Source organism: Cynocephalus volans, chromosome 11 (genome assembly GCF_027409185.1).
Source record: "Cynocephalus volans isolate mCynVol1 chromosome 11, mCynVol1.pri, whole genome shotgun sequence".
NCBI lineage: Eukaryota > Metazoa > Chordata > Mammalia > Dermoptera > Cynocephalidae > Cynocephalus > Cynocephalus volans.
In genome coordinates, this window is record NC_084470.1 from 101,007,059 (window position 1) to 101,021,074 (window position 14,016).

Below are 14,016 nucleotides of genomic sequence, written 5' to 3' on the forward strand. Positions count from 1 at the left end.
TCTCCTCCAGCTAGGCAGCCTCATTTGATGTCAGCAACTGAGGGGCACTTTGTTGTCGTGCCTTGAATGGTAATGTGGAGGAGGTGCTCTGGATGGGCTGTTGGAAGCTCAGACTGGGAGCAAGACTATTCACATCAGAGGAGAGCCAGGGCCATACCCAGCACTGAGGGCCATGCAGCTGCTCTGAGCTCTTCGAGAAGCCGCCTGCTCCAGAGACCTTGCACAGCAGTCACCTGTGCACTCCCCAGAGGCTGTGCCTCTGTGCTTGTTTTACCTTGTTTATCTCCCTCTGCTTGAGAGCTTTAGACAGCAGAGGGCCGTGCTGCTGGTGGAAGTGGAATCTGGTCGGGTTCAATGCACATCCCTACTGGACCCTTCTTCCCCACCGACCTGGGAGATTCAGGTGCAAACATATGTAAGGTGCTGTTGGAGATTTGCAGAACGCAAAATGATTCATAGATTCGTTTGGTTATCTGCTTATTTATTTCTATTTATCAAACATTTATTAAGGCCCTACTATGTGTCAGCCACTTACTGGGGTTACCAACAGCCCTGAGTGAGTGAATCCACAGCCCTACTCTACAGGAAGAGACCAGAGAGGAACAGGGGAGAAAGATAAACAGGTGTGATTAAGTGGCCTTGGAGCAAGCAGCCTCAGAGAGGGTGGGGGCCTCTGAGTAGGGAGGGCTTGGGGCAGTGAGACAGGCCCAGAGCAGTGTCCAGGAAAGCTGCAGCAGGGGGTCGATGCATGAGTGGGATTTTGAGTCCAGTCTGGTGCTGACTATGATCTGCGGCAGCTTGTGGTAAGTGTGTGAGAGAAGTGTAAATGCAGTCTTTAGGATGTACAAAGAAAGAGCTGACTTTGGGCTCGGGGGGTGGGGGGTCAGGAAAGGCGTCATGGAGATGGGGTAAGATCCAGCTGGTGAAGCTGCAGCTGAGACCTTGCAAGCAGAGGGGACGCATGGGGAAGGGCATGGCAGTGACAGAGGCCAGGGCACCTATTGTGCATACCCAGGTTTGATTGGGAGGTTAGATCCATGGTGGGGTACAGCGGGGAAAAGACTGGAGAAGTACGTTGGCATCGTGTTGTGCAGAGTCTTGATGCCCTGTTAGGGTTTTTATTTCATTTGTAAGCAATAGAGGATAGTCGCAGGTTTTTGAGCAAAGGAATGACATGGTCACCGGTGTTCATAGGAAGAAACTGGACTGGGAAACTGGGCCGTTTCTTCCTGAGAAGGAACTGGGTTGGGAAACTGGGCTGTTTCATGTTACAGGTGCTGGGAGGAGCTGGGCTGGAGGAGGAAATGGTCGTATTTTATTCACTCTGCGTAAGTTGCCTTTTAATGGGATGCTGCCCCGCTCAAGGCTTCTCTGGTGATAAGTGACATAACCCCTGCCTGCCCATGCCAACTCTATCTCCCTCGGCCACCAGGTCTAGTCTCACCCTGGAGCGCTGGTGTCATCAGGAGGGTGGTGTTTGTCAGTGCAGTAGCACCTGGTGAGAGGGAGGCAGGAAGCAGGTTGACTCCTGGACCCAGAAAGCGCTTCAAAAAGTAAATATGTGTGTGTGTGTGTGTGTGTGTGTGTGTGTGTGTGTGTGACGAGAGAGAGAGAGAGAGAGAGAGAGAGAGAGAGAGAGGAATTAATCTGGATCAAGTTATGTACCCATTTGCTGAGAAAGATTGGGGCAGCTGGAGGCACGTGCTTTCCAGGATGACCTGGTGAGGGAGCTGTTCTGAGTGTCGGCAGGTCCTCAGGGGTGGGTTCCTGGGTCACAGTTGACTCACCGCTTGCTTGGCCAACCTGAGTCTGAGAAATCCACAGTGTGGTCACACCTGGAATATGTATGCAACTTTGACCACAGTTTTAAAAGAAAACAGAGTTAGACACGCCCTCAGATGGTCCCTAAAAGGCTGAAGGGCCTCCCATCTGAAGACGTGTTGAAAAGGTTCAGATTTTTTATAGGAAAAGATGAAGACCGAGACATATAGGCAGGATTTTGGAACCATGTGAACCAAATGAATAGAAGAAACTGGGACTTGTGCACCAAAACCGAGACTTCTGGAGGATCTGCAGGGATCTGCAGTACAGCTGGGAAGAGGCAGGACTGGGTCGTAAGGTGACTCATTCTTTCACACGATGAGAAGCACCCTTGACATTGAGACCTCAGCGGCTGGTGGGGAAAGTGCATGTAAATGGATGTGAGCAAGGTCACTTCACTTCCAGGAAGATAGACCCACCACGAAGTGTTGAGGCAAGCCAGCAGCATCTGTGGCCTGGGCTTAGTCTTTTGCAGTTGACCCCATGATGGACAGTGATGCTTCCCAGGAAGCTCCACTTGGTGGCGTCTGTCTGGGAGGTCCTGACTCACATGAAAAGGGGCTTTCTGTTTCATTCCGCGTGTGCTTGAATCTCCAAGGTGACCAACACCAAGCCGGGGGATTTTTAACCTCTCTTGACTTTTATTTCTTCTGCCTCAAATTATGATGATTTAATGCTAATCAACTTCTCAAGGGTGTTATACGCCTTGAGGCGTCAAGGCTGTCGGTGAGCTCTGACACATGAAAGGGCAGTACTCTCCAAAGACCACGTAGAGATGACTCTCCATCACCCAAGGTCACGAGTAGCACACACGCACACACAGACGCACACGCACACACACACGTGCATGCTCACACGTATGCACTTATATGTGCACATCACGGTTGGCTAAATAGCTTCAGTGTTTCCTCAACCAAATTTATCAGAGTTGCTAATAAGGGACCACAGGGACTACTTTTTTCCTTTTCCTTTCTTCCTTCCCATTTTCTACTCCTTGGTGAGAGCCTAGGAGATGTGAAATGGTCAGCACGTGGGGGTGACCTGGAGGAGAAGCGACTTTCCGTCCTGGGTAAACCGCTCCCTACACATCAGGAGCTGACTACTGCAGGCGCAGTTCAGAGAATCTGACTATCTGACTTGGGGGGAGTGGTATGATATGGACTCTGGGTGGAAGGGGACAATGAGAGCCAGAGAAAGCAGGGAGCCTGCAGGCCTGGCCTGACCAGTCTGTGTCCCCCATGACACTGTGCAGGTGACTGCTGGCTTCTGGCAGCCATTGCCTCCCTGACCTTGAATGAGGAGCTGCTTTACCGGGTGGTCCCCAGGGACCAGAACTTCCAGAAGAACTATGCGGGAATCTTTCATTTTCAGGTATTGTGCCTCACTCATGGCCTTAGCCATACTTTCCATGCTCTTAGGTCCCACCCAGATCTACTAGACCAGAAACTCTTGGGATGAGGCCCAGTAACCCATGTTTTCACAGTCCCTGCAGGTAATTCTGATGTACACTGAAGTCTGACAACCACTGCCTTATGCATCTATCCAGTCATCCCATGTCCACCCCTTCCCATCTCCCACAGGCCATGTGCCTTAAGGCAAACACTTTGGACTGAGGGTCAGGCTATGTGGGTCCGGGTCACGCACTGTTGCCACTGGGTGATGCTGGGCAAGCTCTCTTGCCACCAACCCAGAGTCTAGACTAGATGCTTCCTGGTTCATCTGGCCTCTCCTATGTGTGTGCACAGAGGAGTAGGACACAGATCCTCTCTTAAGGATCTTGGAGCTCACAAAAGGTCCAAGACTTGAACATTGATAGCACAGGGTACCCATCAGAGGGCCACTGAAGAGACTTCTCTGCCCATCTGTGTGTCCATGTGAGCAGCTGCTGTATTCTCCCACCCCCAGTTCTGGCAGTACGGAGAGTGGGTGGAGGTGGTCGTGGATGACAGGCTGCCCACCAGGAATGGACAGCTGCTCTTCCTGCATTCCAAAGAAGGCAGTGAGTTCTGGAGTGCACTGCTGGAGAAGGCCTACGCCAAGTAAGTGGGGGCGGCCAGGAGCTGGGAGACCCCAGAGCCTTCTGAAGGCTCTCACCCACCCCTCCCCTAACGTCTCCCCACCCCAGACTCGGAGCATCATGGGCCACCATGGGTGGGAGAGAAAGCATCTCTCAGTAATGAAGAGAAACAGAAATCTGGGCTTGGAGCTTAAAATCTCAGCTCTGTCCCACCTGGACGTGTGGATGAGCCACCTCGCCTCTTGGGGCTGTAGCTTCTTCCTCTTTCAAACCCCAAGGCAAGTTCTTAGGCAAAGTGAATTTTTAAAAGAATGATGAAGAGCAATAAATAATAATAATAACAATAAAATAAATATACTTAGAAACCAAACTCAACGAAGTTTCTACCCTTCCCTCAGAAGTCATTCTCCTTCCCACTGGCATTTGATGTTCAAAGCTTCTTTCGGGTTTTTTTAATCAGTTTCATTTACTGATACCCTTTTCTGCAGCCCAAGTTCCTTTCCAGTCCTGTTTCCAAAGCAAGCCTCAGCAGATGCCTCTCAGCCTTGAGGGAGGGTCCCCCTCATCCCCACCAGCCCCCAGAAACCCAAGCAGCTGGGGTCAGCTCTGGAAGTTGCCCTTGGCTTTGTAGAGGAGAGAGTGGGTAGCTTGGAGAGAGGTTGTCTGAGGTCCGTACCCAGTAAAGTGCTGAGCTGGCTGCATAAAACAGTGGCTTAAGGTGCTGTCCCATAGGCAAAATTGGCAAAGAGCCCTCCTTTACCTTCCAGACCACGATATGTCCTGGCACCACCCCTGTCCCCAGCCCCTGTGGTCCCCTCTCTGGCATTGCTAATGGCTGTGGATGGTGCATGTTTTCCTTCTTTCCCAACAGGCTCAATGGTTCTTATGAGGCTCTTGCTGGAGGGTCCACAGTGGAGGGGTTTGAGGATTTCACGGGTGGCATCTCTGAGTTTTACGACCTGAAGAAGCCTCCAGCCAACCTGTATCACATCATCCGGAAGGCCCTCCGTGCTCACTCTCTGCTGGGCTGCTCCATCGATGTGAGCCAGATGGCTTCTCTCTGTTCCCTCTCTCACGTGTGGTGGGCAAGGGACTGGACAGGGACGAGAAGGTGGGAGAGCTCCAGGCCAGGGCAGAGTCTGGAACTTAATGGGCCAGTCTGGAGACATATATGGGTCTGGGCACATAGGAGCTGGTTAAGACCTAACTAGTGGGTGGGAACTAGGATTAGTTGCATTATAGGAGCCCCAATTTCCCCCTAACTGTTAGAGCCCTTTTAGTACTGCTGGAATTGCCCTGGATCCTAGGCCTTACTTTTTTGCTAAATAATCTTGGGATTTTTGAAAACAAATATGACTGACAATACTTGATGGACTCGGAGATCCCTGAAGAAAAGGCCAGAGGTTCTGAAACCACAGCTTAGTTGGAGGGTTGGTTGTATGGAGTTCCAAGGTGGTGGTGGAAACCAGAGGCTGGAGTCCACCAGCCCTGACGGTCCTGTTTTTACCTGTCCCTCTGGCTGCTTTCCTTCCTCTTTTGCCCATACCTGGTCATCTCAGATATGTGAACGACAAAGCAAGAATATTCTCCCTTTCTCCTCTCTATAAAACCCCAGCAGGAGATGTGTGTTTTTGGTGGAGAGGTGATATGAGGCCCAGGGGAGAGGTTGCTGGTGAAAGAGGAAGGACGACTGGGAAGCTCACTCAGTGAAGCACCGCAGAGCCAGGCTTGTCCAGAGCCGTCTTCTTCAGGCAGCGTGGGGTCACTCCTGGAGGCTAGCGAGTCATACTCCAGGCTTGGCAGCCCCATAGCACCTGCCTGGAACCGCAGGCCTAATTCAAGAGGGTTGGGTGGAGACGCTGTATTTACCTGAGGCTCACTGCTGCGTCTGCACCCCCAGTCCCGCACTGGGCCCCATGGCTGTGTAGTGTGTTTTTGGAAACGTTGCAGGGCCGGCCCCAATGAAGTCAGGGTGAGTCACTCTAAGCAGACTTTCTCCTCGACCCAGGTCTCCTGTGCAGCCGAAGCAGAGGCCATCACCAGCCAGAAGCTGGTTAAGAGTCACGCATACTCTGTCACTGGAGCCGAAGAGGTACAATTGGGCGGGAGGAGGGGAGGGCAATATGTAGCGATATTAATGTAAACCCAGGGCATCCCTGAGAAAAAGAGAGGTGATCACTAGTAAGAGGTTCGGAATTGGCTTCTGAGCCTCCCTGCCCTGCCTGCACGAAACCCTACGCCCCGGATGTGTGGTTAGCACTTGCCTGTGCGCGACAAGGGCCTTCTTTACTCCCACCCACTCGGAGGCGGATAACTTAACCTCTCTGAGCTTCAGCTCTATGGGTTCTCTTCTGATGTGCGGCCAGGAAAGTTGTAGAGATTGTCAGATTCTACACACATTCCACAAAGTATGTTTGTGTAGAAAAATAGTGGAAACCCACGGGATCCCCAAAGTGGGGTGTGTAACGGGGAGGCACGTGGGTGTTCCTCACCCTCCAACCCAAGGAGAGAGCGTGGGCTCTAATTTTCATTATTTTTATTTTCCATATTCTGCCTACTTCCAAAAAGGATTTGAGGTGAAAAGCATAGAGACAATAAAACCATACAACTAAGGTAAAAAATATCAATCTGCGCTAAAGACAGTGCTACCACTGAGAAATTAATTTTGCGTTGGGTTTCCCAATAGCCAAGGAAAAAGGGAAATGTGATGTATGTCCAGTTCTTGTTGTTTATTCAAATGGGCACAGATGCTCATTACATGTGTTTGTGTTTCATGAATATGCTCTTTAGTCCAGGCAATCCCGTAAATACAAACTGAACACATAGGTGTAAACACTGGGCTAGGGCATCACGGAGGACAGAAGGAAATCAAGGCAATGAAAACTAGTGTCCATCAGGCTTGTGTGTGCGTACGTGAACACAAACACTTGTGCAAGGTGCAAGGGGGCTCATATTTGAGTGTTTAATAAATAGTATGGGAAGGTGGTATGTGTGGATTTATGAGTAGGGGCTTTGGAGACAGAATACCTGGGTTCCCATCCTGCACATACCGCTTACTAATCAGGTAATCTTGGATAACTTCTCTCACTCTCAGATTTTTGAGCTGTAAAATGAAGGTAATAGCAGTATCCATCTCACAGGATTGCCGTGAGGTTTAAATGGGGCAATAACTCATCTGACGTGCTTAATGTAATGCTTAGTCCATAGCACATAGTACATGCTCAATAAATGTGCTGTGCTGTTGGTATTTGTTTGGAGGACATTTATTATTAGGTCTCATATTTTAAGAACTGAGTCAATCTTAGTCAACTATACAATCTAAATCCAAGTTCAAGCAGACATAAACTTGTTTTTGTGTTAGGCTTGCTCTTCATTTATTCCAACAAATTGTGAAAAATAGAGCACTTGGCTGAAGCTTGAAAACATGCATTAACAGAAAATAAAAGTGTGGTTGCTTCGGGACATCTGAAAAATTTAATGCAGATCCTCTCAGGAGCAGATGTGAATGCAAGGTGGCAGGAGCCCTGTAATTCAGTTTCTTTTCTGTGTGTGGAACTGCAGGTGGATTTCCACGGCCGTCCAGAGAAGCTGATCAGACTCAGGAATCCGTGGGGTGAAGTGGAGTGGTCGGGAGCCTGGAGCGATGAGTAGGTTCTTCCTCCCTTCTCCAACCCTTGCCTCCCTCTGCGGAAAGGTGTGGTGTAAAATGCACGGTAATGAGGCGGACATCGCAGGGGGTCCAGCAGCACTTACTGTCCACACATCACACAGCCTGTTCAGAAAAGAGCAGGAAATGGTTCCAGGCTGGGAAAGCAGAATAAAACCATTTAGCTGTAGCCTTCGATTCTGGATTTCTGCCTTGGCATTTGGAAGTTTGGCAGTTCTGTCGAATTTTGCTTGGCACTGAAGGGTTTTCCTGTTTCCTACCCACCACACCATGGTGATCCAAAGGTCAAATGGATCACTCACAGCCTGGCTCTTTCCACTCCACAAACACTGGTTGCTCTGACAAAGGCCAACCGCTCAGCACCAAGAGGAAAGGATGCTGAGAAGATGGAACTTGATCCCAGGAGCCGCAGGCCCCAACAGGCAGTGACCTCCACGGGTGGGAGGGGTGCTCACCTGTGAGCTCATGACCCGGGCAGGTGTTGATCGTCAGCTGGAGGGGCTCTGCTTGGGCACTCTCTGCTGGTGAGGGGAGGCAGTCAGAGGTGGTGGAGTCCCAGGACAGCTGTGCCCTGGAATCGATGTCCCATGTGCAGGAGGGTGGGGAAAGCAAAGGGTGGTTTCTGTCTAGTCAGCACAGCTGGCACGGGGGAGAAGGGTTGGCGCTGGGGAAGGAATTAGAACTCTCCAGTCTCATTGATAAAGAGCCCTGGAAATGGGAATGGTCATATGAATGCCCCTCCCAATGCATCCCTAAACCTCCAGTGTACCTCCCAGTGCTGTTTCTACTCTGTGATGCCACCAGGGCTTTCGAAGGGAGCTTTACCATATTCAACCATAGCACCACCACTGCGTAGAGTCACAGTCTGTTCCTTCATGAAGAAATATGTGTCTCTAAGGCTCATGGACGAGCCTCCTGTATGAGAGACTTTTTATTTCACTGCCTAAGATTGAGCAAAACCCAAAACCTCAATTCTGCTAACTGCCCTAAAAGCATGACATGGTTGAATAAAATTGAAACCCTGAGTTTTGGCCATTTTCACCAATTGCCATTTACCAAGCTGCCGAAAGGGTTTAGTTGACTTTGTCTCCTTTCCCTGATGCTACCCAGTCCCTAACAGCTCGGGGAAGGTCCAAGGGTGGGAGGTGGTGACCGGAGATATTTATATATTGGCTGCTGGAGGAGGAGGGTGTTGAGTCTCTGGGGGTGCCATCCTTAAGCTCAGCCTAACAACTAGCAAGATTTTACTACATATTACTTTAAGTTTAAAGAAAACAGTTGGGAGATTGGGTCAGATCTAGGCTTCTTCAACTAGTGCCTTAATCTTTGCTTATAACAAGCATATTCTGAGATTTGGTTCTGATCACATTAATGTTCCAATGAATTAAAGAGGCCCTGGGAATTCTTCTGCTCATGTCCCCTGGGGCTTGTAGAGGCCATCTGAGAGAGAGAGAGAGAGATAGAGATGAGGGGGAGGGAGAGAGGGAGAAAGGGAGAGAGGGAGAGACTGGGCTTGAGTGTGCCCCAGCTTTTATGCAGGGAAGGTAGGTGTTTAGGTTTTGCTGTAAGTATTCAGGGAAGGGACTTTTTTTTTTTTTTTCTAAAGATGAATTTTAGACATTGCATACATATTTCAGAAAACCTAACTTTGTAAAGGTCAGATGCATTTGAACAAAGTGTGTGGATATTGCTGTGGAAAGGCCACGAGCAGGTCTCACAGGGTGACTTTACTTCAGGGGAATTGCTGTAAAACTGGGCCTAAGGGTCATTCTTGCAGGCTCAGCAAGTGGACCATGTCTGTGTACCCAGAGCTGGTCAGACCCTCTCTCAATGTGTTCAGTCAGACTGATGGATAAGCCGGAGTGACAGCATACTAGTTGTTCCTGGAGCACATGCCTTTCTTGTGACAGGAACTCTTACCTCACCTCTTCTGGATATCCCCATTCTTGCCATCAGGGGACTGGAAGTCTTAGAAAATGTCAAACTTGTTTAGAGGGTGAAAATCAGAGCAGAGCCATCCTGTTCCTGCTGCATGTCGGGGGTCACCCACTAGTGCCACGGCGTCCATGTCCCCAGCCTGTGTCCCCTCCCCACACTGTCAGCCCTGCCTTTCCACCTGCTGTTTTTGGTATTCTGTTTCTGGCCCTTAGCGGGAAGTTTAGCTGCAGTCAGGAGCTTGCACTGCAGACAACCACCTGTGCTTGTTTCCCCAGTGCGCCAGAGTGGAATTCCATAGATCCCAGGCGGAAGGAGGAGCTGGACAAGAAAGCCGAGGACGGAGAGTTCTGGTGAGAGGGTCCACTGGAAATCCGTCCCTCAGCTGTGCATCTGTGCCCAGTCCTGACGTAGGCCAGTCTCTAGCCTTCTGGGAGTGTGACATGGTTCCCAGCCAGGGGCTTTCATTCCCTCCCCCTTTTGCACGGGTGTAGTTCCACCTTCTGCACCAACATGTCTGAAGTACTGACACCGAGACAGTGGCCCTTGACCAGGCTTAGCTCTCAGCCTCTCCCCTCAGCTTCTTCTGTCTTTCCAATGATCTGAGAGCAGTCCTCCTCTCCTCTTGAAGCTAAGACTTAGGATAACTTCCTTCGCTGGTGGGCTAAGGAAGATGATGAGGACACGCCTTACATACGGTGCGGCTTAGAGGACATCTCTATGCTGACCGTCACTGAGGATTGAATAGGAAGAAAGCTCTCGTGGCCTGAGACTTAACCCAGCCCAGAGGCTGAGCCTTTGCTCAGAGGACCTCCCGGGTCTCCTGGTTTACCGTTCAGACTCTGCGTGGCTGTTTAGATATGTGAGGGGCTCTCTGCACACCCAGAAGCTGACGCTAGCGAGGAGTGTGGGCGGTAGTCTCTGCACACCTGTGTCAGTGGGCTGTGGAAAAGATTAAAGTCCCCACGCTGCCTGTGCCCCTTCCTATGCCCAGGGGGCAGCCTTCAATCCCCTCCAGCCCAGCTCCCCGGCCTGAGCCTCTGCTTGCTCTGCCTCCAGGATGTCATTTTCGGATTTCTTGAGGCAGTTCTCTCGCCTGGAGATCTGCAACCTGTCCCCAGACTCTCTGAGCAGCGAGGAGGTGCACAAGTGGAACCTGGTCCTGTTCAACGGCCGCTGGACGCGGGGCTCCACCGCTGGGGGCTGCCAGAACTATGCGGGTGAGGCAAGCAGCTCCCTGGCCTGACCTCCTCCCGGCTCATCCTCCCCGAGCTGGGTGACTTTACCTGCTAATCTTGGGATGATGTCTTTGGACCTGGCTCTTGGGCTCCTGGGCACCTCCTGGAGGCACTGCTTCTCTCCTGGGCTTGGAGGCCAGGGTGGCGAGAGTGGGCAGTGGCTCTGCAGATGCCTACCTTGGGCCTGATCTCAGCCTCTGTGTGTTCAGACCTGCCCTGCTTCACCCACCTGCCCCTGCCCACACGTGCTTCCTGTGCTAACCCTGCTCCGGCACCTACGCTAAGGCCTCCTGTTCCTCTCTGGGCCTCCGCCAGCCCTACTCGCCCTGGCTGGCTGACTGTCTTGCTGAGCCCTGGGACAGAGTGGCTTCTTAAGGGGCGGCACCATCACAATAGCTGCTTTGCTTTGTGTTTGTGTCTGTGTTGAAGGTGGAGGTGGCATAGTGTGGGTCAGGGTGGCCACATGCAGGGTGTGGCCCCCTCCCATGGGAGCCATCGGCCCGATCCCTGGTGGGGATAGTCCGGTGCCACCCATTGCCTCTGCACTAACCTGGGGCCCTCATCTCACCGAAGGTGGGAAGTCTTCCCCGGTCACAGAAGATCACCAATACAGGCATGTATAGGCTCCTCCCAGGGTGAATCAGCCGAGGCAGCACCTGATGAAGAAACTTCAAAAATGACCCCACATCTCTAAGGAGAAATAAAGGAAAGCAAAACCTGCTGTCTACACTTTTCACCTTTCAGTCCCCACGCTCCCTGCCACTGGGTTTGCTCTGGACATGTTGACTGACTTAGACTGTAAGCGCAGGGGCAGGGCTAATCGCTTTCTTCTCTAGACAGAGCTCAGGCAGGGCTGTGTTCTGTGCTGTGCAAATGGTATTATAATAAAATCACACGTGGGTTCAATCCCAGGATCTTGTCAAGGTCTCTCCTCCTTCATCCGCCTCCACCCTATTGCTCTTGTTTCTGGCAGCAGCGACCAGAGTGCTGAGCAGAGAGACAGGAGGAATCCATATCCTGCCCCCGCTGTTCAGCTTAACAGCTGTGAGACCCCAGGAGGGACACTGCCCTTCTCTGAGCTTCAGTTTCCTAATCCTCAAAATGGGGCAATAATTCCCCCTTCCAGCCTTACTGGGCTGCAGTGAGCACAGTAACATGGAGTGTAGTGAAGCGCTTTGTAAACTGTGTAGTGTTATATAAACGGAATGTGTTATTTTTATGGCCCATTCTCTTCCTCCAGTACCATTAAGGAGTAAACAAAAAATGTAGGGATTGCAGTAATGTTGCATGTGGGAGAAATTAAAATATGCTCACCATTAGCAAGCTCTTAGAATATGCATAGGAAATTTGCATGGATCATTTTGGGAGCTCAGAACTGTAGGGTGTGCCGAGGGTGTCTGTATTCACCAAATCACAAACCTATCTGTGCAGCCAGCCAGCTGTCAGGAAGAAAGGAATTGTTCTTGCCCTTCAGTAATGATGTCAGCATAGAAGATTATTACAGAGTTTTCTTTGTCTCCTCTGGAGTCTACAAATATTTGGCTTTAAAAGTCATACACATGTGTTTAAATAAAAAATCTGAAAGTGGAGATTCTGGGAAGGTAGAATTGAAGAAATAATCTTACTATTAAGAAAAAATAGTAATCAATGGCACTTGATTATTATTTTTTAATATTAGAATCAACCTGTGAATGCTGTGTTATTTCATCAAGTCAGACTCTTATGTAGAGGACATAAAAAACTCCTGTCCCCGCCCATGGCTTTCTTCCCCTAGGGCACATCGTTATGAAATTGTTGAGGCCCTGGTGTGGAGACACCTGTCCGGCCTGTCTTCTTCACTCATGCTTGACTCTGTCATAGAATTGCTGTGTGCCCTTGGATGATGCTTTCGACCTCTCTGTGCCTTGGCTTGTGTAATCACTATTTTGAGAGATTTAAAAAAATGTTATCTTTGAAATGAAGGAGTCTTTTAAGATATCCATAGGTGGTGTGGCAGGAATGCTTCTTAATTGCCAATTGTGATTCCTTGTGCACTATTAAGTGACTTTCTCTGGAAGGGAGTGTGTCTCGTCAGTGGGCTGCAGCACTGATGCCATTGCGTGAGGCCCCTGGGCTGCTGGACAGAGACAGTTCTCAGGGCTGCTTTGGGTGGTGACCTGAAGCCGGGGCCTCACTGAGGGAGAACATATGCCAATCAGATGGCAAGAGCAGCAGTCTTCATGGCCTGTTGGGCAGAGGCCTCCTTGGAAGTTAGTCTGTTTGGCAACCTTGTCCTCATCTGTCCCAGAGACATGCTTTTTACGCAGAAGTCTGTCTTCCTCCAGGAGGTGGGTTTGTCTCCACAGGCCAGGAGCCGAGACAAGGTGCTAGTTGTTTCCCCAGGAAGACTTGGAGGTTTCTGCCCAGGGCAGCCCTGGGATTATGGAATCTTACATATTCCCAGTCAAGCATGTCTGGGCTCCTGGTTGTTCAAACGGACAAGCACAAACTCTCCAAATGCTGTGGGTGGGATGTGTCTGCTTGTGCGTGGGCGGGTGGGGGCAGGAGGACATGCCCGACCACTTGTAAAGGACACTTCCTAACCTTGCTTGCCAGGCACAGTTGATCGGAGTTATGCTTTCACTGTGATGATCACTTCCCTTTCATTTTATTCTTTTCCATCTTCTCATCCCCATGGCTTCCCCATGGTGGGGACCGCCATCACCTGGGTGACCTCCAGCCACTTATTGGACCAATCCCCAGTTCAAAATCCATTTGGATGAGGTGGACGAGGACCAGGAGGAGGGCGTTGGTGAACCCTGCTGTACGGTGCTGCTGGGTCTGATGCAGAAAAACCGCAGGCGGCAGAAGAGGATAGGACAGGGCATGCTTAGCATCGGTTATGCTGTCTACCAGGTACTGTGGAACCGGGCTCGTCCATTATTGTCACTCGATGTCTTTGGTCAATATTCAGACCAGTAATTGGAGTGCATTTTCCCCATTCCTTGAGTATTCCTAGTCAAGTTTTGTCCTTGGTTCCCTAAAACCCTCTCCCAATGGTCTTTTTTTTTTTTTTAAGATGACCGGTAAGGGGATCTTAACCCTTGACTTGGTGTTGTCAGCACCACGCTCACCCAGTGAGCCAACCGGCCATTCCTATATGGGATCCGAACCCGGGGCCTTGGTGTTATCAGCACAACACACTCCAGAGTGAGCCACGGGCCGGCCCCCCAATGGTATTATTGAGGCCTAAGTTCTACAAGGAGAGATTCATTCGTATGGCTTAATCTTTGCTGTTAACATTGAGATGTGAGATTCATTAAACTTTGCCTGTCACTGAGGGCTCAGTGTAAATGCGT

General features: G+C 50.5%; 1 protein-coding gene across 1 annotated transcript in view; it reads left to right on the top strand.

Annotated features, from left to right (window-relative positions):
• The window catches only part of CAPN8 (calpain 8), a 71,840-nt gene that overhangs the window by 35,174 nt on the left and 22,650 nt on the right, over nucleotides 1–14,016 (top strand). The window contains exons 3-10 of the mRNA XM_063114473.1: nucleotides 3,074–3,192; nucleotides 3,727–3,860; nucleotides 4,710–4,878; nucleotides 5,847–5,930; nucleotides 7,400–7,485; nucleotides 9,719–9,793; nucleotides 10,500–10,660; nucleotides 13,398–13,573. Of these exons, the coding sequence (XP_062970543.1) occupies nucleotides 3,074–3,192; nucleotides 3,727–3,860; nucleotides 4,710–4,878; nucleotides 5,847–5,930; nucleotides 7,400–7,485; nucleotides 9,719–9,793; nucleotides 10,500–10,660; nucleotides 13,398–13,573 (1,004 nt within the window). The remainder of the gene's footprint in view (nucleotides 1–3,073; nucleotides 3,193–3,726; nucleotides 3,861–4,709; nucleotides 4,879–5,846; nucleotides 5,931–7,399; nucleotides 7,486–9,718; nucleotides 9,794–10,499; nucleotides 10,661–13,397; nucleotides 13,574–14,016) is intronic.